At 35.0% G+C, this 22,898-nt stretch overlaps 1 protein-coding gene across 2 annotated transcripts in view; it reads right to left on the minus strand.

Moving 5' to 3' along the window:
• The window catches only part of COL5A2 (collagen type V alpha 2 chain), a 147,995-nt gene that overhangs the window by 17,654 nt on the left and 107,443 nt on the right, over positions 1 to 22,898 (minus strand). For both annotated transcript variants that reach the window (XM_063695055.1, XM_019021978.3), the window contains 26 exons: positions 21,885 to 21,938; positions 18,641 to 18,739; positions 18,080 to 18,124; positions 17,869 to 17,967; positions 16,583 to 16,636; positions 16,244 to 16,351; positions 14,857 to 14,910; positions 14,410 to 14,508; positions 13,823 to 13,876; positions 13,013 to 13,111; positions 12,851 to 12,904; positions 12,706 to 12,759; positions 11,401 to 11,454; positions 10,577 to 10,630; positions 8,702 to 8,746; positions 8,282 to 8,380; positions 7,169 to 7,276; positions 6,826 to 6,879; positions 4,022 to 4,075; positions 3,765 to 3,818; positions 3,298 to 3,351; positions 2,785 to 2,892; positions 2,624 to 2,677; positions 2,048 to 2,101; positions 1,196 to 1,357; positions 422 to 529 (listed from right to left, as the gene is read on the minus strand). In XM_063695055.1, coding sequence (XP_063551125.1) covers positions 422 to 529; positions 1,196 to 1,357; positions 2,048 to 2,101; positions 2,624 to 2,677; positions 2,785 to 2,892; positions 3,298 to 3,351; positions 3,765 to 3,818; positions 4,022 to 4,075; positions 6,826 to 6,879; positions 7,169 to 7,276; positions 8,282 to 8,380; positions 8,702 to 8,746; positions 10,577 to 10,630; positions 11,401 to 11,454; positions 12,706 to 12,759; positions 12,851 to 12,904; positions 13,013 to 13,111; positions 13,823 to 13,876; positions 14,410 to 14,508; positions 14,857 to 14,910; positions 16,244 to 16,351; positions 16,583 to 16,636; positions 17,869 to 17,967; positions 18,080 to 18,124; positions 18,641 to 18,739; positions 21,885 to 21,938 — 1,935 coding nt within the window. The remainder of the gene's footprint in view (positions 1 to 421; positions 530 to 1,195; positions 1,358 to 2,047; positions 2,102 to 2,623; positions 2,678 to 2,784; positions 2,893 to 3,297; positions 3,352 to 3,764; positions 3,819 to 4,021; positions 4,076 to 6,825; positions 6,880 to 7,168; positions 7,277 to 8,281; positions 8,381 to 8,701; positions 8,747 to 10,576; positions 10,631 to 11,400; positions 11,455 to 12,705; positions 12,760 to 12,850; positions 12,905 to 13,012; positions 13,112 to 13,822; positions 13,877 to 14,409; positions 14,509 to 14,856; positions 14,911 to 16,243; positions 16,352 to 16,582; positions 16,637 to 17,868; positions 17,968 to 18,079; positions 18,125 to 18,640; positions 18,740 to 21,884; positions 21,939 to 22,898) is intronic.

A 22,898-nucleotide genomic window follows, 5' to 3' on the forward strand; every position in this document is an offset into this window, starting at 1 on the left:
ACCTCAAATATTACTTTAGCTCAACTATGTCTTCCCTTTGATGGTTTACTGTAAAATATCGTATTTTTGTTAAGCATGTTTACTTAAAAAGACACTACCTATTCACCAGGAGATTATCCCCCTCCTCTAGCTCCGGGATCTTTTTAATCTTTGAAGAAGGATTTAAAGGTCACCAAAAATCCATATCCTTATTTGCCTACTTTTCTAGTCTCAGGGTTAAACAAATATATATTTTCAAAGACTTTGTAAGGTAGTTAAGAATTTGACATTTAAGATCAAAAGATTTTTAAGAGACTCAAAAATTAATGTCCCTACAATACTGTTTAAATCTATTCATCAAGCAAAAATAAAATAAAATCAATTCTCTAAACAATTTGTATTGCACATATGAGATAAAATATTGACCGATGCAGCTACTCACCGCTGGGCCTGGTAGGCCGGGCATGCCTCTCTCTCCACGTTGCCCAGGCATGCCAACAATTCCTCTCTGCCCGGTCGTTCCAGCTGGACCAGGGGGGCCATCTGGACCCTAATGTTGAGGACAAACTAAAATCAGAAACTATCCAGGGTAAAACTGTACCCAAGGAATATACAATAAGTTGGGTACAGCTTTACAGGTTTTTCAGTATGAAAAAGAAGTTCTCTGTTTCTCAAAATCATACTGCATATGAGTAGTCATAAATTGTAATCCGCACAGAACCTCTACCATTATTTAAAAGTGAAAACAGCTCATCCGTTGGAAAGAAACTGAAGATTAATGTGAATACTGACTCAATAAAAGAGGTAACTTCAGAGAAATATTTTTTCTTCTTTATAAAAAGACAAAAAGAAAGTTTAACAATAAGGAAAAAAGAGTTATCTAAACACAATATTTAAAGGCATTTGCATATAAAATATAATATACATATATTTTTAAAGTTATTCATACACAATGAACATTTAACAAATAATTTTTTTGGGTTTAGTTTTTAGATACCATATCTATTACTGCTATTTTTAAAATCTATATATATACACGTTTTTCCTAAAGCCTTATAGATTTGTAAATTAAAATCTGTAGGGCATAATGCACTTTAAAAATTTTAGGAATGTGCCCAGCATAATATTTAAGCATTTTTGTGGCACTGATCATTATGGGTTTCTATTTGTAAATATCTCAGTTGAAGGTGGTCTGGAATGGATACGCCAAACTTACAGGTTGCCCATCTTCTCCTGGGTCCCCTTTGTCTCCTGGGCCACCAGGGGGGCCAGCTGGTCCTCGATCTCCCACACGCCCATGAGAGCCAGGGTCCCCACGAAGACCTGGAGGTCCCTCCTTCCCGGGTTCCCCTAGGGGTCCCGCAGGTCCTGGAGCTCCCTAGTATAACAAAGAAAGAAACACCAAGGAGGTCAAAATGGAAGGCAAGTAAGAGTGATTGACATAACGCTGTCTGCCTCAGATGCAGATGTCCAAGCCTCGCAGGTTCATTTTACCTGTTAGATAATCAGTCATTCTATAGGATTTAAACAAAACAAAACAAAAGAAAACACAGCTGTAGATTCATTCCCCAGGGGGAAAACTAAATATCATTTGCAGTCAATTCCCTTTGAATAATTTTTAAAGAGTGGTGCAACTAACTTGAATTTTCAAACTTATTTAAAGCTCCACTCCAATGATGAATATGTAATACTTTATTCTGAGATAATTATTTATTCTTATGATATGATCTTATAATGAATGACATTTATTAAAGAAAGTTTCATAGTTGCATCTTAACTGAAGAGAATGATTATTAGCACATAATACTGTAAGTATTCAGTATTTAAACGGAATAATAATAAAACATTGGGGCTAAAAAGAACTTGCAAATTAGCTCCTCCAAGAAATACTAGATTATTAAGGATGATTTGCTGTGCTGAAATACCAGTATGCATTATTGGAATAAGAGTTGTTAAATAAGAAAACATACCATTAAGAAATTAAATAAAATAATAAATTTAACTCAAATGTACACGTGTGTGTGTAATTATTTCATTATCAGTGACTTGACTCACTAAGTTGACTTACAGCAGGGCCTGGAGGTCCAACTCTGCCCGCAGAACCAGGAAATCCTGTAGCACCCTAGAACCAGAATATCATATAAGCAATTTTTAAGGTAATATAAATTAGTTACATGTATTTTCCTGGGATTTTTTTCACAGGAAGACTGAAGCCTTTAGATTTCCTTTCATGTTGTAAGCAATATTTTTTTTTCTTCGTATGAATCCCATATTTTGGGGAATTAATCTAGATTAACTGGTAGGAAGGGCACTATTTTCCTTTTTCCATGCAATTAGTACTAGAATCACATTGATATTTTATATAATCAAATTAAATAAAGTGCTTTCACATTATTTATTTACTCTTTTATATAGGTAGTATGTTACTTACATTACAGGTGAGGTACCTGGGTCTCCAAGATTACAAACTTGATTTTAACCCAAATCTCCATCTGAGTTAAGTGCCCTTTGCACTATAGTACAGTTGATACAGGTAATAATTTGTTATTTCAGTCTCAGATGAAAATTATCTTTTACATGACCAGGAAGCACTAGGTAACTAGAATTAGCTGTGCATACTTTGCAGAGCATCAGATAAACTTACAGGCGGACCTTGGGTTCCTCGACCACCTTTTAGTCCAGGAACACCATTAGGACCCTAAATAGAAACAAACAAAGAGCACTATAGTGAAGCAAAAGAGGCTGAATGTACACTCCAAACATGGGGCACTTGACTTAAGTTATGCCTTTTTCTTGTTAACTTACATGAGGGCCAGGGGATCCTGCTAACCCTTGTGGTCCAGGAGAACCAGCATCTCCCTTCTGTCCTGGCTCTCCAGGTTCACCTTTTACTCCAGGCTGTCCGTCAGGACCCTATACGAAATTATACAAACAAGCAATTGATTATAAGACTTATAGACAAATTACTTTAGAGTAATTATTACTAATGTATCAATTAATCATATATTGTGAAACAGTGCTTTATAATTAGTATTAAAGCATACTAAAGAAAAAAAGTACTCTGATGATATCTTTCAAAACAGCTTAAAAAATAAGCTATCCCACTGCATTTTTATTGTAACAAATAATTATAGAAGCTCAACTAGCACAAACTCAAGTTTTGTGCCAGTCTATAAAAAATGTATTGAAAATGAGGATATTGTCTAGAAAACTGTAAATTTTCCAGAATATGACTTCAAAACATATGACAATGATCATTAAACTTATTATAACAAGATAAGTGTTTATTTGTAAATTAGGGATATTTGAAAATTATACCTGGGGTCCGGCAAAACCAACAGCTCCAGTTGGCCCATTTTCACCTCGAGAACCCTAGGAGGAGACAAAGATTACTGTAGCTTTCACACATTATCCTAAACAGGAACAGTATTTTAAAATATGATCATAAAAATCTGATAGACATATAAATATAGAAAAATTACACATATTGCTTAAGGAAGGTCCTTAAGGATTATATAAAGATATAGGTCATAGAACAAAATTCCCAAGGTCAGAAGTCTCAAAGGAGCCTCCAAATTAGTTAGTAAACAAGCTGCCTAACTACACTTAATAGATTGTATAGCAGATAATTTTTAAGTTTAATTAGAAAAGCAAAAGCTAAAAACCAGGAAGTTATACATAACCTAAAACCAATAAGCATTGTTTTATATAAATATCAAAACAAAATGATTAATTGTTTTATTGCTCAATCTCACACTAAAGAACACCAAAATACTGTCACTTACAGGATTGCCCCGGGAGCCAGGAGGGCCAACTAAACCTCGAGGACCAGGTTCACCCTAGAAAGCAGATTTTAGATGGTTACTGTCCAAAACAGTAGCTAAACATAATTTTAGGACATTGGTCACTGTGTAGGAGGAGATAGTGGAAAAGAACTCTGAAATGATCTTGCTCAGATACCATATGCTATAAAATGAAAAGATTTATGAAAGAGCCAGCTATTCAGGACTCATAGTTTTGAGTGTACAAACTTGTGACTTACCTTTTCTCCAGTAGGACCTGCCGGACCTGGAGGGCCCAAAGGACCTGGAAGACCCTGTCAATTAACAGAACATAGGCATATTGAGGTAAAAAATGCACAGCAATCTTCATGCTTAAGCAAATCAACAAACAAAAAAGAAACGACTATTTTGTTATAATTTGGCTGCTTTTGCAAATCATTATCTATAATAAATGATATAATCTATATATTTTCAAGAGTTTTCTGTCTAGTTTAATACCATTTCCACCATATTTTCTCCACACAGTGTTTTAATCTCTTTCATGCAACTTAATTCATGCATACATAAAACTGTTTTCAGGCATTAGCACTACATTAATGCTAAGCTACAAAAATGTTTCTATTTCCTAGCATAATTAGCTTTGCTAATATTTATTCGGACATTTGACCACAAATTGAAAAGAGGCTTTCCTTCTTTTGCATATAATATTATATTCTTAAATTGTAATAGCAAAATATCACTTTTTTACTTTTAAAAATTGAAATTGTGTTAAGGCATTTTAGGTTTTTTTTTTTTTTTTTTTTTTGGCACAGGGTCTCCACTCTACGTTGCCCAGAATGGAGTGCAGTAGCCATTCACAGATGTGATCACAGCACATGCATCTTTGAACTCTTGCCCTGGATCACGTGATCCTCCCATCTCAGACTCCAGAGTAACTGAGACTACAGGCACAAGCCACTATGCCTGGCTTAGTTTTCTTCATTTTTTTTTTTTGAGACGGAGTCTCGCTCTGTCGCCTAGGCTGGAGTGCAGTGGCGCCATCCCGGCTCACTGCAAGCTCCGCCTCCAGGGTTTGCGCCATTCTCCTACCTCAGCCTCCCAAGTAGCTGGGATTGCAAGCGTCTGTCACCACCACACCCGGCTAATTTTTTTGTATTTTTAGTAGAGACGGGGTTTCACCATAGCCAGGGTGGTCTTGATCTCCTGACCTCATGATCCGCCCACCTCAGCCTCCCAAAGTGCTGGGATTACAGGCGTGAGCCATCGCGCCCAGCCAGTTTTCTTCATTCTTTTGAGATGAAAAGGAAAAGTAGCTAAAGTTTACAGCCTTAAACCCCAGCTACTTTGAGATTTATGGGCATAGGAGAGCCAACACTTAGAGGACAGTATAGTTAACACACGGGGACACAACCTGAGTCTTCTTGACAGGTAATCACAAACTTGAAACTGTGGGAATATTGAAGTCCTCTTTAAAACAAGTTCTCTATCTTATAACTGTGTATTGCCTCTTCATATGCAGCCCAAATATTATTTCATCGTTTAATTTCTGTATTTACAACTGAAGAAACTTAAGGAACAAAAATGACTTTAATTTTACAGATTTGACAAGAACATAAGAAATCTGTGTTCTTATAGTCTCTGGATCTACAATGGAATGATATCATTCCAATAATTTATGTAATATACTCCTTTAAAGGATTTGATGAAATATAAATATCACTTCATTACTTATGTTTATAGATTTTTTATACAGAGAAAACATGTTATTCATTTTTTCCCTACTATGAGATTACAGTAAGTGCTTTGCTCTGCTTCTTTCCTGCAACAATGTAGTGTCCTCATTAAAAATAAAGCAGTCATTGCTTACATCCTGATCCTATCACATTGCAATTTCAAAGTTAGTTCATAGGCACGATTGATATGTATTTTGGATTTTCTCTTAAAACAAACTGCCAATGCATCGTTCCTATAAATAGTACTGCACTACTTATGCATTCCAGGACATCCATGATGTAAAATATTAAAAATATACCAGATTTACTTGACTATTTTTGAAATATTAAATTAAATATTAGATTTAACTAAAAGGCAAGGTGTATCTTTTGTGCATAATTTGTTAAAAGAAGTGGTGCATCCTTAATTAAATTTGCATAAAAAGGACTAATTACCTTAAGATGAAAATTTTCTACTACATTTCACTATATTTCCTTAATCTAAAGCTATTATAACCAATGTATTAACAATGACTCAATGTGCAGAACCAAATAGCAGTTCTCTTTTATTATGTTACAACTGTAATTGCCAGGGCACACATGACAACTAACAGCAAACCATGTCATACTGAAACAGAAATCATTAGTCAAATATCAGGTACTATTCCAGAAAATGATGGATGTTTAAGCCATTGTGACTAGCCACTCTTACATAAGGAAATCATTTATGTCTGAAAATATATTGTCCTTCGAGTCTGATTGTCCTTGGAATTGTAAATGCATTCTAATTTCAAAGACCGAACGCTTGTTAAATGTCAATTTCTGACATGACATTAAACAATGCTTTGCAGTTGACCATCCTTCTTGACATTCTGCTTGTTCAAACTCTTTATTAATGATAACATTAATGACGATTCACTGTGCAGTAAATTTCTCACCCCAACATCCAATATACTGAGAAACATTTATCACAACTTTGGTGACTCCACAAAGCTCTACTTGTCTATGCTGGAATGAAGTATTGGCCAGCTCACTAGATTAGCATTTTAACAGAAATAAACCTTGTGTATGAAATAAAAAGATGATAGAGAAAGATAAAGAGGGCCCCCATCCCCTTAAGGCACTTATCTCATAGGCACAATAAATATGTTTTTATTTAAGTTTCATTTAATTCAGGGTAAGCAAAATGAATAACCCGTGGTTGAATCACAGCAGATCTCACATGCCATTATTCTCCAACTCCTGACTACCAAGGAAACATGACTGACTTTATTTTGGAAAGTTCAGGGCAACTCATATGATACTTTAATGTTGGTTCCTAGCCCAGCTAGAAAAGGAATACTTCCACTTACTCTCGCACCATCATTTCCAGCTGTGCCTTCAGCACCTTTTTCTCCTATGCCACCCTGGGAAAACACACAAAATACAATTGATTCATTTAATTGTCTCTTTCCCACACTTGCGTGTAAGTTTCATGAGAGTGAAGGCTAATTGTCATTTTCCTAGTCGTATCCAGGTGAGCCTGGGATGGTGCCTCACACTGTGCATTTTCTCAGTAAATGTTTATTAGAAGAATGAAAAAATGAATGACTAGTGACTCAGGATGGTAGAAATAAAAGCCTGCTCAGGAAATCATTTCATTTTCAGCAGAAAGTCTGAATAAATGAACTGAAAAAAAAAAAAAAAAGGACTTACTCTGTCACCCTTGGGGCCAGGAGTTCCTGCAATTCCTCTTTCTCCCGGCATACCTTGAAGACCTGGTGGGCCTGTATCTCCAGGGGTCCCAGATGGACCTGGACTGCCCTAAAATGAACCAACATTAAGTGACCATACCAATAATATTAAGATTAAACTAATGAAATTGCTTTTTAGTGGGTCAAAAGTAGTTGTCAGCAATTTCATGTAGTTCAACTTAGTGCTTATATTTGTCATCTGAGAAAGTTATCTCTGAGTGAGTTGATATTTTGAAATTTAAAAAACCAGATTTTGTTTTTGATTGCTGCTTTATATTTTTAACTTTTCTCTTAAGAGGCAATTGAACGCTATTTCAAATAAAAAGGATAGAGTTGCCTTTTTTTCCCCTCTGTTGGCAACATAATGGAATATATTAAGAAAGAAAGACATTACATTTAGAGAAATATTTCATTCTCTCTTTAATGAAACTGATATTTGATATTAACCTGGTTTTCAGGCTAATATAGTGTCTAAATTGTAGTAGACCGCCGCATCAATCACTCTAAACCCTGAAAATAATAAGGGGTCTCATGTCACATGATCATGAAAAATTCTACTTCAATTGTTTATACTGAAGTTGGCCACATTATTTTCTACCAATCACTAAACGGCACACATTTCTGCCTTATGATGCATTATATTTTCAGATTTTAAAAGTTCCATATTTTCACATATGTAGTAAGCAGAATTGTGAAACCTGAGACAAGGAAAATGGAGCATATTATTAGAAAAGCCTCCTAATAAATTATGCAATTTTCTATTTCTTTCCTCTGCTTATTCATAGAAGCCACTAATAAAATGTACATAAACATTAGAAATGTGTTTGTATATGGAAGTCTATCACCATGTGCACTAAACTACAATCCCCATCAAAGAAGAGAGTCTTCTTTTTAGCTGACACTTTAGTTGCAAGGAAAAAGCCTAGTAAGCGCTCATTAAATATTTGTGGAAGAAGAAAATGATATAATCAAATTATCTTTCAAAAACAAGACAAATGCATTCTCACACCATCATGCGTTTATTGAGCAGTAATTTTAAAGCATTTTAAAACACTGAGATCACTATGACACTTACTTTTGGGCCATCAGGACCATGTCCTCCAGCCATTCCCTTCTCACCAGGGAGTCCAGTTATCCCAGGTTCTCCTCTTTCACCAGGATTTCCTCGTTCTCCCTAGCACAAAATTGGGATGTCAAATAATCTCAATACTTGATCTAAAAATAGGTCAAAATGTTTCTGAGAAATGGCTTCTACTGCGGAAAAATTTAGAAACGAGACATTACTAAATCTCAATTTTCTAATTTAGTGATAAGAAATAAATTTGAAGTAAGGATATGCTAGTTTCATAGCACAAAATATTTCTCATAAAATTAATTTTTATCCAGTCAAAGAATTTATAGGTTAAAATAAATCCCAGTTTAAGATTTTAAAAGACACCTTTTAAAACTAAAGCCAGTGGGAAACAACATTAATCATGAAGATTAAAATACTTACTCTAGGTCCTAACGGGCCAACTGCTCCGGGATCTCCAGGAACACCCTATAAACACATTTTTTTTAATGGAACAAGAGCTTTGAGTTTAGGCATTTATCAGAAAACTTTCCAGTTCATACACCTAGTTTCTATTAACATGCCATTAGAAGGCTGCATAAGCCAACAATTTAAAGAAAGAAAAGTACGTATATTTTTATAAATGAGGGAATATTACATGTTTTAGATGAAAACATTTTTCCAAAAAACTTTGTATTATACCTGAATGTTTGATTTTTGGCAATGAGAACATGCAAAGTACTATTTCACAAAGATACAGCATTAGCTTTTTAGAGGCAACAAAATACATGCTAAATGTCTTTTTTTAAACTAATGGAAGATGAAAAAGTTTAAATAAAGAAAAGTTATATAAAAAGGGCTAAAGAGTTGGTCTTTTAAATAGAACCAATCCAATTCTACTCAATTAAGTAAATCTTTCTTGAGCCTATAATATGGACAAAGCACTCTACTAGGTATTGTGCATTCAAACCAGTGCAGTCATGTCTAAATTAAAAGTTTGTTTGTTCTTACATAAAAGAAAGTTTGTCAATTTGAAATTTCTTTCTTTGATAAAGATGATAACTTTATCAAATAGGCCTCCAATCTTATTCTCCGAAATGGACTGTCCTCACTGTGGCCTGATCTCCCTAAAAGCCCAATCTGATCATATTACTCCTTCCTTAAAAACCCTTCTTTTTTCTTTTTTCTTTTTTCTTTTTTTGAGACGGAGTCTCACTCTATCACCCAGGCTGGAGTACAATGGTGGCATGATCTTGGCTCACTGCAACCTCCACCTCCTGGATTAAAGTGATTCTCCTGCCTCAGTCTCCCAAGTAGCTGGGAATACAGGCATGTGCAACCATGCCCAGGTAATTTTTGTATTTTTAGTACAGATGGTTGGCCAGGCTGGTCTCGAACTCCTGATGCCAAGTGATTCACCTGCCTCAGTCTCCCAAAGTGCTGGGATTACAGGTGTGAGCCACTGTGCCAAGCCTAAAAACCCTTCCTTAGCTTCCCATTACTCTAATGATGAAGAACAAATTAGAATCAAATTAAAGCCCTCCATAATCAGGCCCCTGAGTCACCCTGCAGCCCCCTTTCTATTTTCCCCAAATTACATTACCCACTCTGATTTGTAAGCTTGTCTCATTTCCTGGAGGTTTTTCCTATCTTCCCTCCTTCATCATTACCATCATTCATCTCTCAGATCTCATAAAAGATATTACTTTGTCTGGAAAACCTTTCCTAAAACCCCCAAGTCTTATTTAGGTGCATCTTTTTTGTTTCCATAAACATAGTACCTCCCCTATTATAGCATTTAGAGCATGCTATTATTGTAATTGTCCTATACTCTCTGAATCCTACTATACTGTAAGGACAGCAAGGTCCAAATCCATTTTGTTCAGCTGGTTCAGGCCAGTGCTTTGTAGAGGCAAGCACACAGAATGTTCAGCCAATATTTATTAAATGATTAAATGAACAAATGAATCATTCAAAGAAAAATAAATAAATCTATGAGCCAGGAAAACGACAGAATAAAATTGTTAGTATTTGTTCATAACTGTTTATATAAAGTGGTTAAGAACACATCTTGGGAAGCAGATGACCTGGGTTCAAATCTATTAACTGTGTGACTTTGGGAAAGTTATCTAACATCTGTATGCCCCATTTTCCTCATCTACAAAATGGAGATAATGATAGTACCTAGTACATAGGGCTGCTTTGAGAACTCAAAGAGATAATGTATGTAAAGGAAAGCACAACAGAGCCTCACACATAAAAAGTGATAATTCAGCCAGCAATGTATAGTGTTGCCATTATTATTATTTAAACACTTACTTGATCACCTGGCTTTCCACCTTCTCCAGGAGGCCCTGGAGGACCAGGAAGCCCCTAAAACAAAAGTAAGAAAATAAAATTGTGAATCTGTGAAAGTTTAACAGGCTACCAGTGTTGACAGTTTACCTTTTATGGGGTCTCCAAGACTATATTTTCAATGAAAATATATTGTTCAGACATTTTAAGTAAAAAATATTGTTCAGAAGCATTAAAAAAAGACTACCAATAAAACACAACAGCTAGTCAATTTATAGGATTGTATTTTCATCTGCACACCACTTAGCAAAAAAAGAGATAATGTAACAGGAGTTTCTTCATATTTATAGAGTTTTTATGGCTCTGTGAACAATATTTTAGACTGCTAGAATATTATTTAAAGTCAGTCCAGAAAGTTTTTTTTACAAATTATGATCTTCCTCCTATTAAATAATGTACATACTGATATATGTAGATAAATTATGAAACTTTGTTCAACAAAAAATTCTAGTCACTGTGCCGATAAAACTAAATCAGCCTTAAAATGGTTTCATAAACTTTGTTGAGCTATCAGAAACATTTTATTCCTGATATCTTTTCATTACTTTTTTGTTTTTTTATTTGTTTTGTTCATAATTTGCAGGTTTGATCAGTTTTTTTAGAAGTCCATTCCTTTACTTTGAACAAAAATGTTTGATTTTATCCAAATGTCTATACTATCTACTAAAAGAGGGATGACTTTTTGAAAATTGTAGAATTTCAAATCTTCTGACCATATCTTTTTTTTAAAAAAAAAAAAAACATTTTAGTTAATGGAAGATGAAATGGAAAACCGAATTAGTGCATACCTGAAAACCTGTGGGGCCTGGAGGTCCTTGTTCTCCTCTTTCACCAGCTAGACCCTAAGTTGTGAAGGAGAAAATAATTGTGAATATAACCAGATCTTTGTCTGCTTCCTCTCTATGTGAACCACTAGAAGTACTGATATTTATTTGTATTTCTTCCAATCACATGTTTTTCTCTTTAGCCAGGTAATAAACTAGTATTAATAGTAACCAAATGGTATTGTTTGAAGTCTCTGGAGGTGAGAAAATATCTTCTAAAGCCAGTAACTGATAACATGTATTTATTTTTTGATCCAAACTTAAATGTCTGGAGCCAATTGTAAACTTATGGGGAAATTGGATTGAATATAGGAAAACCCATTACTTTTGTATATGTAATCTAAAAACATAATATTTTTATTATAGTTTATTTCTGAATGTCTTAAGAATTATTTATCAAGACTTCAAAAACAGAATGACTAAAGAAAGCAAAGCTAACATTTTAGAAAGATTTAAACTGCCCCACCCCGAAAAAAATAAATATGCCAAAATATTTCTGATAAACACTTCATTTGAAAATCCTAAAATGAAAATAGACCTCAAAGAATAAGTATTATTCCTTTTACCTCCTAAAAAATACCTTAAATAATTTTTTATTTTTTTTGGAGATGGAGTCTTGCTCTGCCACCCAGGCTGAAGTGCAACGGTGTAATTTTGGCTCACTACAACCTCCGCCTCCTGGGTTCAAGTGATTCTCCTACCTCAGCCTCCTGAATAGCTAGGATTACAGGCACACGCCACCATGCCTGGCTAATTTTTGTATTTTTAATAGAGGCAGGGTTTCACCATGTTGGCCAGGCTGGTCTTGAACTCCTGACCTCAGGTAATCCACCTACCCTGGCCTCCCTAAGTACTGGGATTACAGGCGTGAGCCACCATGCCCGGCCTTACATAAATTTTTATGAGATGCATTATTGAGAGAAGGTAGATAATTGAGTATTTAAATATTTTAAATAAAATATTTTATAAAATATTTGTTACACACTGTTTTCCTCAGTTGATATAGTCCTTAACTGTGACATATAAAAACCTTTGCAGTCAGAGTTTTACAGAAGTTTAAAGTAAAAAGATCAATCATTATATTTAAAAAGGCAGAAGACATTATCTCACAGAAATCAAAAGAGAAGGTATAACAGAAATTCTTCATTCCCATACATTCTTATTCACTTTCCCTGAAACTTATGCATAAGTCTTAAACAAACATCATTGAAAAATGCAATGTGTGTATATATATATATATTCTCACACACACACACAAAAATCACATACCGGCGGGCCCACAGGACCAGAAGGACCAACTTCACCATCTTTTCCAGGAGCTCCCTAGTATCACACACAGATATTTGTGAGGTGAGTCTATGATAATTTAAATAGTACCTACATTATTTTTCTTTAGCAGAAAATGTATATTTACCCTCTGCCCAGGAACTCCAGCATTTCCTGCTTCTCCAGGTTTCCCAGGGTCACCCTAAAGAATAAATGAAACTTTTGTATAATTCCTTCAATTTGTCAAAAACATACCTCCTCCAAATGAGGATCATGATGAGGTGGCCAACATATTATACACTGTACTCACACTGCTACCTTTGGGGCCTGGAAGGCCCATGCTCCCAGGCTGCCCTCTGATTCCTATGGAGCCTGGAGGACCTGGACGGCCATCTTCCCCTGGAGCACCCTATAGAATTGACAGGAGCCATGTAAGTTTCATGTAAGTTGTTTCTAAATATAGCATCACCCAAAGTGTCACTTACCTTTGCTTACTATTATGTTACATAAATTTTAAATTATCTTGCATTTTCATGTTAAAGAATCAGGACAGTTGAATAGGTTTTTTGAAAACACTGAAGTATTTTAAGTAACTAGAAGAGAGATTTTATTCTTATTCTAGACATGAGCTTCCTCATGATGTCTCCTGACAATCATATTAATAGGGGAAATCTTTCTTCTTTCATTTACTCTGGTTTGTGGTAATGAAAATTCAGGACTTCTATTTCACATTGCAGGACAAGGGAAGATCTTAGAATATATAAGTTGTCAAAATTCATACCTACTTATCTCTTAAACATATAAAATTAAAAGGATATAAAAATGAGAACATTGCTAATAGACAAATTTCACCAACATTAAAAACTATATCATTTTAACATTTTCACTGATGTCAGGCAGGGAGGCAATTCAATCTCAAATATTTATCTTGGTAAAATTTGATCTACATTTTTGTCAACTTGAAAATAGATCCTAAGAATATGCTTCCAGAAGTTGGTATAAATATGTCAATATGACCAGCACCCATATAATCAAAAACATTAACCTAAATAAATATCATTTAAGTTGCATGTCTATTGAAAAATATTAGTGGTTGTGGACTTCTGTTTAAATTACTTACCAAAGGTCCAAGTTTTCCTTCAGGACCTTGAACACCAGGATTTCCTGTCAAACCCTGAAAATAAAAAAGCAACTGTCAGTTTGTTGCTGATATGCAGTTGAAGTAAAGATTCTTAAGAGTAAAAATAGTGTTGCATTTTTGTCAACTGAATAGAATGACATTTCTGTAAATCAAATAAATTTTAAGTGATGTATTGTTAAAATAAAAATTTTCAGAATTTCTCTGCCAAAATTACTTTATTTGCTATATTGCTATAAAAGTATATTTACAAATATTTAAAAATTCTTTACTTGCTAACAAGTAAAGTTATAAAATTTGACAAACAGGATTTTTTTCTCATGCCAAGTGATAAAGCTATTAATACATACTGCTTTGAGGAGAGACTAGAAGTTACTGTGTTTTCTATATATGATAAAAATAACAAACCAGTATTTTTTAAAATAATGAATTGGATCAAAACCATAAAAACAAAGAAATGTTCTAAACTGTAAAAACAAACTAAATTTAAAAACAAACAAAAACCCGACCAATGCATGCTCAGGAGCACTTCTCCCCATTGATGTAGCAAACACTTGCTACATTCTTACCCGAGCACCTGGAAGCCCAGGTTCCCCTGGACGTCCTGGATCCCCCTGGCTTCCTTTGGGTCCTGAAGAACCTACAGGACCCCGTTCTCCTTGAGCACCCTGTACCGAGGCAAAGCAGATGCATGAAGAAAAAGAGTATAGAAAAACAAAAGCAAGCAGAAGTAAAATTATCGTTTTACAAATCAAGGCACTAATATAACATACAAATCAAGGCACTGATATAACATATAAAATTTTGTCACCACATTCCTCCAACTAGCATCCTTCCCCCCTATGCCTCTTAATACAGGAATTACACAAGAGAGGTTTGGGGTTAGGCCTGGTATTTGTATCCATCTCCTTTCTGGATCTGAGCCCATGCAGGCCATAGCTAGATCACCGTGCTGAAAAATGGCATCTTCTGGAGCACCCCCCACGTAAGTATCAACATTGACAGGGCAACCTCACCTTTGGCCCAGGTAAACCATCAGAGCCTGGAAAACCACGATTGCCAGGAGCACCCTACAAATGACCAAAATGTGATTCTTAATTGTTGTTGATATTTTTGCAATATGTAATGAATAGGTGATTTTTATTTTTAGCACTATAAAGTTTTAGGAGCCATCATCAAGCCAACATGGCTATAGATATGCATGAGAAAAATCTGACTCGATGGCAAAAATTTAAAATTTTGAAGAATATGTAAGTACTGAGCCAAATAATTCCTCAAATCAAGAAATATTCTGCACTTTGGGAGGCCAAGGCAGGCAGATCACCTGAGGTCAGGAGTTCAAGACCAGCCTGGCCAACATGGTGAAAACCTGTCTCTACTAAAAATACAAAAATTAGCTGGGTATAGTGGCAGGTGCCTGTATCCCAGCTACTCAAAAGGCTGAGGCACAAGAATTTCTTGAACCTTGGAGGCAGAGGTTGCAGTGAGCCAAGATGGTGCCACTGCACTCCAGCCTGGACAACACAGCAAGACTCTGTCAGAAAAAAAAAAAGGAAGAAAGGAAGGAAGGAAGGAAGGAAATATTCTAACGATTCATAGTAAAATTAAACAGAGAAAACTGATATCTAGAGATGAGAGGCATAGGTACCATCTATAGCAATTAAAATGTCAACAATGACATGCATTAGTGACATTTTTGTGAAACGCTTTGCATTCTCCAAAGCTCTAGATAAATGTGAGATTATTGTTCTTCTTTTCAGACCTGTCTCACTGTGCTCCAGTCACAGCTACCTCTTCTGGTCTTTAAAATCACCAGGTCCTTTCTGCCCTCCCAGCTTTGCATTTGCTTTTTCCTCTGCTAAGAATGTTCTTCCTTCCAAGTTTTCTACTGGCTTATCATCATCTTCAGGTCTCAGCTAAAATGCTATCTTCTCAGAGGATCCTCTTTCCTAACCACCTAATCTAACATTACAACACTGACATATACGTGTAGTTACTCTCCAATGTGTCATGCCTTTATTTAGTGTGTGTATGGCACTTTTTAAAGTGTGTACATATATTTTTATTTACCCATTGACTTGTTTATTGTTTACCTCTCCACTAAAATAAACAACTATTTACTAGTCTCCACACGAGGACTAGGACCATAGCCTTCTTGTTCACTGATATAATTCCAAGCACAGATGGCTCAAATTGGCATCGACTAGTGATTTAACCAATATTAGTTGAATGTATGAATAATGATTAGTCAGTTGGCTCTTTCTATTTGCACATAACTGTACTGAACTGTGCAAGGAACCTGCAAGCATTTCTCTTAACTGTTCTAGTTTTCCTTACTGTTCTTAGACTTACACACATAATTCCCTCACAACCCTAAGAATGTGTTGTATTATTTAAATTTACCCTTTCTCCCACTGGCCCTGGAGGACCAACTGTTCCTGGGTCACCTCTGGGACCTCTTTTGCCTTCTTCACCGGGTGGGCCTATCGGACCCTGAATACCATGTGGCCCCTGTTAAAAACAGAAGGACAGTTACCAGAAAGACCCATCCAACCAGTGAATTATAGTTGGAAGCCTAATTTAATGAAGTCAGTCACAAATTTTAAAGTATATGGAACAATGAGATATTTTCATCTCAAGCTATTATAATTCTCATTATTATTTTAAACCCTTGAGCATTTTGAGCTGTACACTTCCAGACAATACTATGTTCTACTTATCATTAAAACAATGAAACCTTACTGGTTCCCCTTTTGGGCCAGCTTCTCCTTTGAAACCTGGAACTCCTGGATCACCCTGAAAAAAATATATTGATGTTTGTAAGAACCAGGACATTTAGCTAGTCCAATCTGCTCAAATTAGTTACAATAAATAGGCTTTAAAAATTCTCTCCAGCGGAGTCGGTTTTGCATCAGTAGTATAATATAATCATTTTAAAATGAATGCATGTGAATACGTTAATATGTGTAAATTTTTATAAAATTCAGTATAATTTGGAAGCCATTTATTTAATTTATAGTGGTCTTTAAGAGATTTATTTTTAAAATCATGTTTTTTATCATGTGTAGTAGAATAAATAGAATTATTGAGTTATTATTCAAATTTGAAAATTAAAATTGGAACTATCAATGACAATTTCTATAGATAAATATATTTAGGCTGTATTTTAGGATGTGAACTTGTTTACCCAGAATCAAAATAATTTTATATTTATGCCATATTTATTGAGAATTTAGCAACTTCAAATAGGGCATTTCACTCTTGGAATGTTAGAGGGTTTTCTGTAGGTGTGTCTTTAAATACCAACTGAAATTTAAGTTGTAAGAACTGGATTGCAAAATTCAGAACTTGGTAAAATCAAATGTGACACTAGCAACACTAACGATTTAATAAATCTGTCACCAGCACTTTAAGAGAATTTATCAGCATGACCACATTACTTGGAACAGAACTGTAAATATTTATTTAAATATTTATTTTTATACATCAAGCTAAAAGCTATTAAGCACAACTTCTCAATGTGTTTATTTCTTATGGGTTCATCAAAATATTTTTTCTAATAAATAATTTCTGTAAAATATGAAAACATTCAATCTGACATTCAATCTGATTAATATATTTGAATCACTCTTTAACAATAACTCTCAAGAAATAGTTGTTGAACTCTAGCCTAATTGTCATTATAAATTCCTATTGAAGTTCCATATTCCTCACACTGGCTTGCATAATATTTTCATAATATTTATTTTTCAATTATTCATAAAATTCTATGAAGTGAACCATAAAGTTGTAACCTTATTATTTTAAATAAAAGAACACTAAAATTTAACATACTGCAATAATGTTCCACTTAGAATTTAAACATCTAAGTTGTACCTCAACATTTAGCTTTCACTTCACAAAGACTCCCATCTTCCCACATTTGGATAAGTCACGTTATCTATGTTTCATTGCATCACATGACATGTTATTACTCTTGGCGCTCTTAGATTACACTAAAGGATGATAGTTCTTTCAAAGGTCATTACCGGTTGGCCTCGAATTCCCTGAGGACCAGTGCTACCCTGAGGTCCTGGAGATCCAGGAGGCCCTGCCGAGCCAGGAGGACCAGAGGTACCCGGAGAGCCCTATTAAACAGCAAGAGTGATGTGGTAAGTAGAGACACAGGTAGCAGTCTGGGGCCAATGTCTAAAGAATCATGCCCATTTGAGCTTCACATGCCATAAATGCAGTACTCACCGTTGGGCCTTTGGCACCAGGAGTACCATCAGTTCCTATTGCACCCTAAAAGGTACATTAAAAGTATGTAATGAAATATTAAGCAATATCTAGATACAAATGTGGTAGTATACAGATGTCCCGCCATCTTCAAAAAGGAAGTAGAAGCGTTTTTTAAAAATCAACCACCATTATATCATAAAAATTACTTTTTTGACTAATTCTCCTTTACATAAAATAGGTAAAACTTACAGAGTTGACAAGGGAAATATATTTTTTCACAGTTGTAAGCACTCATTCAGAATTCAGAGAATATATTAAATTTTATATTTCAAAATAGCTAGAAAAAGAGGACTTAGAATGTTCCCAACACATAGAAGTGATATATGCTCAACGGGATGGATATCTTAAATACCCTGACTTGATTATTACACATCTTAGGCATATAACAAAACATTACAGGTACCCCCTAAATATGTACAAATATTATGTATCAATAAAAAAAAATAGGTTGAATTTGTTCTGATGTTACAAGAAATGTCCAGCTTTCTGGGCTGGTTCTCAAATATGCTAGAAACTTACAGGAAGACCTGGAGAGCCAACTGGACCTGGGGGCCCAGTTTCACCTCTCTGCCCTTGAGGACCTTCAGGGCCTCGCGCCCCTGTAGGACCTGCTTCTCCCTAAAAGAGTGGAAAGGGAAATGTTAATTTAAGAAAAATACGAGAGTGGCATTGTACAAAGTTGACCGCTTATTTGGAATTTTACATTTGAAACCCAAATACTGAAAGAGGCCAAAGAGGATTACAAGAGATGTGTGCCCAACCAAGCTTAAGGAGTGCACTTACTTTCCCACTTCCTTCTTAAGGGATGACGCTGGTGGCCTCTTCACTAGGAATATTCTCCATATCCAATCTCCAGTTGTAGAAGCCCTACACCAGGGTTAGCTTAAGTTCCCTCTCCTCTGAACCTCCACAAAATCTGAAATTTTTCTTCCCACATCTATCAGAATTTACACTTATTACATATTAAACAGTTTAGATAATCTAAGTTCATAAAGAAAAACTAGAAACAGCCCTACACCTCAGGCACACTGAGTCTACTCAAAGAAAAAGATAGTCTTAAATATCTTTTATTTAAGATATTTATCAAAGAATAGATATTCTTAAATCCGCATGGTTTACTTTTAATATGTTCTTACATAAATACTCAGGTTATTCAAGCCCATTTCTGTATAAACAGTGTATATATTCGGACTCTTTAACACAAATAAAATGAAGGAGAAAAACTGACCAACCCACTGTGCTTAAAGAGGTTGTTTCTGTTCAATGTAAAGCTAGATATTTCAAGTCTAGAAATTTACTACAAAATTAAAGCTTCACGCAATCATCAGAGGATAAATCATATTATTTTCCAATATTTATAAAACAACCTAATATCAGCTAAAATGTGCTGCAAGATTAGACAATAGTTTTCCAAATCTGTGAAACTCACTGTAAAAAGCCTGTATAAAATTTCATACCATCATTACAGAACAATAAATTGTTTCCTTGCTATATAAGCCATATAACAAATCATATTTCAGAATATAAGATTTGAGTTGTAAAAATTCAGTTCCAGTGACCTTCAAGAAAGCATGTATCAGTAAAATGAAAAACATCTGGGCTACAACTTTGTTTAAGTCTAATCAACTTAATTTTTGGCAGCATTATAAGCAAAATACCATCTATTTTTAAACCAAAGAAACAATACTTCTTTGATAAGAATTAAAAGATACTTTTTAAAGTGCAACATTAAGAGCAGAGTGAAGTGGTTAAGGTAACTTAATAGCTCCCTTTATTTCAAGCCAAGATAGTGAGTCCAGCTGGCAAATAAAAATGCCTAGTTGAGTTTTCATTCACATAAACAACAATAACTTTTAGCATAAGTTTTTCCCATGCAATATTTGAGGCATACTTATACTAAACATGTATTCTTTGCTCATCTGAAATTCAAACTTAACTTGGTTTCTGTATTTTATCTGGCTTATTATGTACCTATGTGGATCTAATCCTAAAGAGGCCTGGAAAACTAAAATTCTAAGCCTTAGGAATCTCATCAGTATCAGTAAAGCATATTGAATCTCTGTTTCACTTCATTGAAATGCAAAGAACTGGATTTGGAAGTTTATTCTTTAGTCAGAGAGCAGAGACCATGGCAGAACTTTGCAGGAAAAGCAGGGTCCTGTTCAAAAACAAAGATCCAGGAATTTTATGGTGGAGAGAAGCAAGAAGGAAAACACAGAAAATTTCTAACAGAAACAGTTTTGCTAGATGTTTGAGTTTTATTGAGCAGTTTTCAATAGCCAACAACCAGTACCACAAACACCCAAGAGGAGAGAGAATTAACCAGAGTGAATGGTTGTGTAAACTATGATTGCTAGTGAAGTTAAAGTAAACCCCATGAAAGTTGCAGTATAAACCTCTTTTTGCTAATTCATAGATTTGTGAGTATTTCCTTAACCAGAACTCAATTTGGGGACGGAGGGTCTCACAAAAAGAGGGAAGGGATTTTGCATGTTTTGATAGGGGTATATAGAGAGTCTGGGCCAGAGTCTGTGGTAGTGACATTATTAGGACTTCAGGGAGCAGATCAGATTCAGAGGAGAACCCAAGAAGATCCCACCCACTTGAGTTCACATTGAGTTCTCAGTGAATGCAGGGAAAGGAATTAAGGCACTATTTTAAAGCAGCGGCATCCCCATAGCACAGTGTTTGAATATGTCATTAGAGAGATCCTACAGAATAATTTGACTTGGTGATTCTCACATTTTCAAGGAATATCTGAAATGTCAGCTACAGACATTTTTCTTCTGGTTTGTTTCTAAGTTTAAATCCAATTTGAGTAGCACAACTAATAAGAAGCATGAACCTACATTGAGGGTGTCCTCTGCATCAGGCCCTATGTGATAGGTTTACATAGATGGTGTCGCGTAATCCTCAACAAAATTCCATGAGAAAACAAGGTTTAGAGGGGCCAGGTGACTGTCTGTGACCGCAGTCATTTTTGTACAGCATAATCTTGTGCATAATCTCTTCAGGATTAAGAATGTCTTTGCCAAAGGGAAACATGGCATCAGGGGAAATCAGATGTGTTAATTTGAAAGAGGTGTTCTGAATTAATTCACCAGTTTATCTAATGTAATCCTAATGTCCTTCTACTGTCATCCTTGAATTTATCCCAAAGTACTGAGAGAAAGAACCAATTGTGAATCACTACAAATGTTAAGTCATCCAACACAATACTTTAATCCATTCCCACATGAAGAGCCAAATATTCTCCGTGCCCACTCCTTTAATGGCTGCATAGAATTGGATTGTGGGGCTGGGGCAGTGCAGAGTGATAACAAATGTTAGGTGAAAATGTTAGATGCCTTTTGACAGCATCTAATTTATTTTAACCTCCTAACCTCCTATTGTTTGGAACATTCTGCTGTTTATTACTTCCAGGTACTCTATTCAAGAATAGAGAATAGAGTTCCTATTCAGTTTAAAGCTCCTATTCCTTACAGTTGTTTTGACTGGCTGGCATTAGAGTCCTAACACATCAGGTTCTTTGATATTATAAGGGTACAATTATAAGTAATTCTCCCTTAATTATATTTATACAGTTAATTTTATTTTTTAATGTATCTTTTTCCATGTAATAATGAAAAATGAGCATACTCTAGGCTCTTTCCTTAGTTAAAAGTAACTTCCACACTTTTCAATTAATTAAATGTCATTCTTCACTTTGGGACTCATGTAATCATGTAGCGTTAAATACTGCATATTAACATTAACATCTTACCTTCATTCCAGGATTTCCTGGAAAACCAGAAGAGCCTGGTATCCCAAGAGGACCCTATTAAAAGAAACCAGAAAAGTAATCAGACATGTATTCAATTAGTATCTAATTAGGTCATTTTTTAGAGTTTGGCATCATTTTGTATTAGACACATAAGAATAACCTGCCTTTCACCTTAAAATTACAAAGATAATAGGCTAATTTCATTATAAGTACCTTCAACATCAATCTAAAGTAATACTAAAAGACATATCCAAGGTATTAAACATAATTGGATTACTCAAATAGCATATAGGATTAAGTCAATCACAAACATAAAGTGTTTCAAACAATTGCCTCTTGAGAGATGTACTTTCTTTGTGTTAATCAAATAATATAGTTTTTAGAAAGTTATATTTTATATCAAAATCTAGTACTTCATTCTATAAAAATGATGCTTAAGAACCATCTGGAGGCCAGGCATGGTGGCTCATGCCTGTAATCCCAGCACTTTGGGAGGCCAAGGCAGGCAGATCACCTGAGGTCAGGAGTTCAAGACCAGCCTGGCCAACGTGGTGAAACCCAGTCTCTACTAAAAATACAAAAATTAGCTGGGTGTAGTGGCTGGTGCCTATAATCCCAGCTACTTGGGAGGCTGAGGCAGGAGAATTGCTGGAACCTGGGAGGTGGAGGTTGTAGTGAGCTGAGATCACGCCATTGCACTCCAACCTGGAGTGAGACTCCATCTCCAAAAAAAATAAATAAATAAAAATAAGAAAATAAAAAAATTAAAAAACCATCTGGATATTTTAGAGAGGTTTTTCAGGCAATAATAAGTGGGTATTTATGGATATTTATATTACCCTACATTTGGGAAGGCATGCATAGAATTTAAACCATTGATTAAAAGACTAAATTTAAAAGAAGTGAGTGTAAGAGGAATTCTAGTACAGATTACTCTAACTCCAAGGATTGTACTTTAGTCTCATCAGTTTTGAATTAATAGAAGCCCTTTCAAAGTGTACATATTTTTTCATC

The sequence above is a fragment of the Gorilla gorilla genome, chromosome 11 (assembly GCF_029281585.2).
Source record: "Gorilla gorilla gorilla isolate KB3781 chromosome 11, NHGRI_mGorGor1-v2.1_pri, whole genome shotgun sequence".
NCBI classification, from domain to species: Eukaryota; Metazoa; Chordata; class Mammalia; order Primates; family Hominidae; genus Gorilla; species Gorilla gorilla.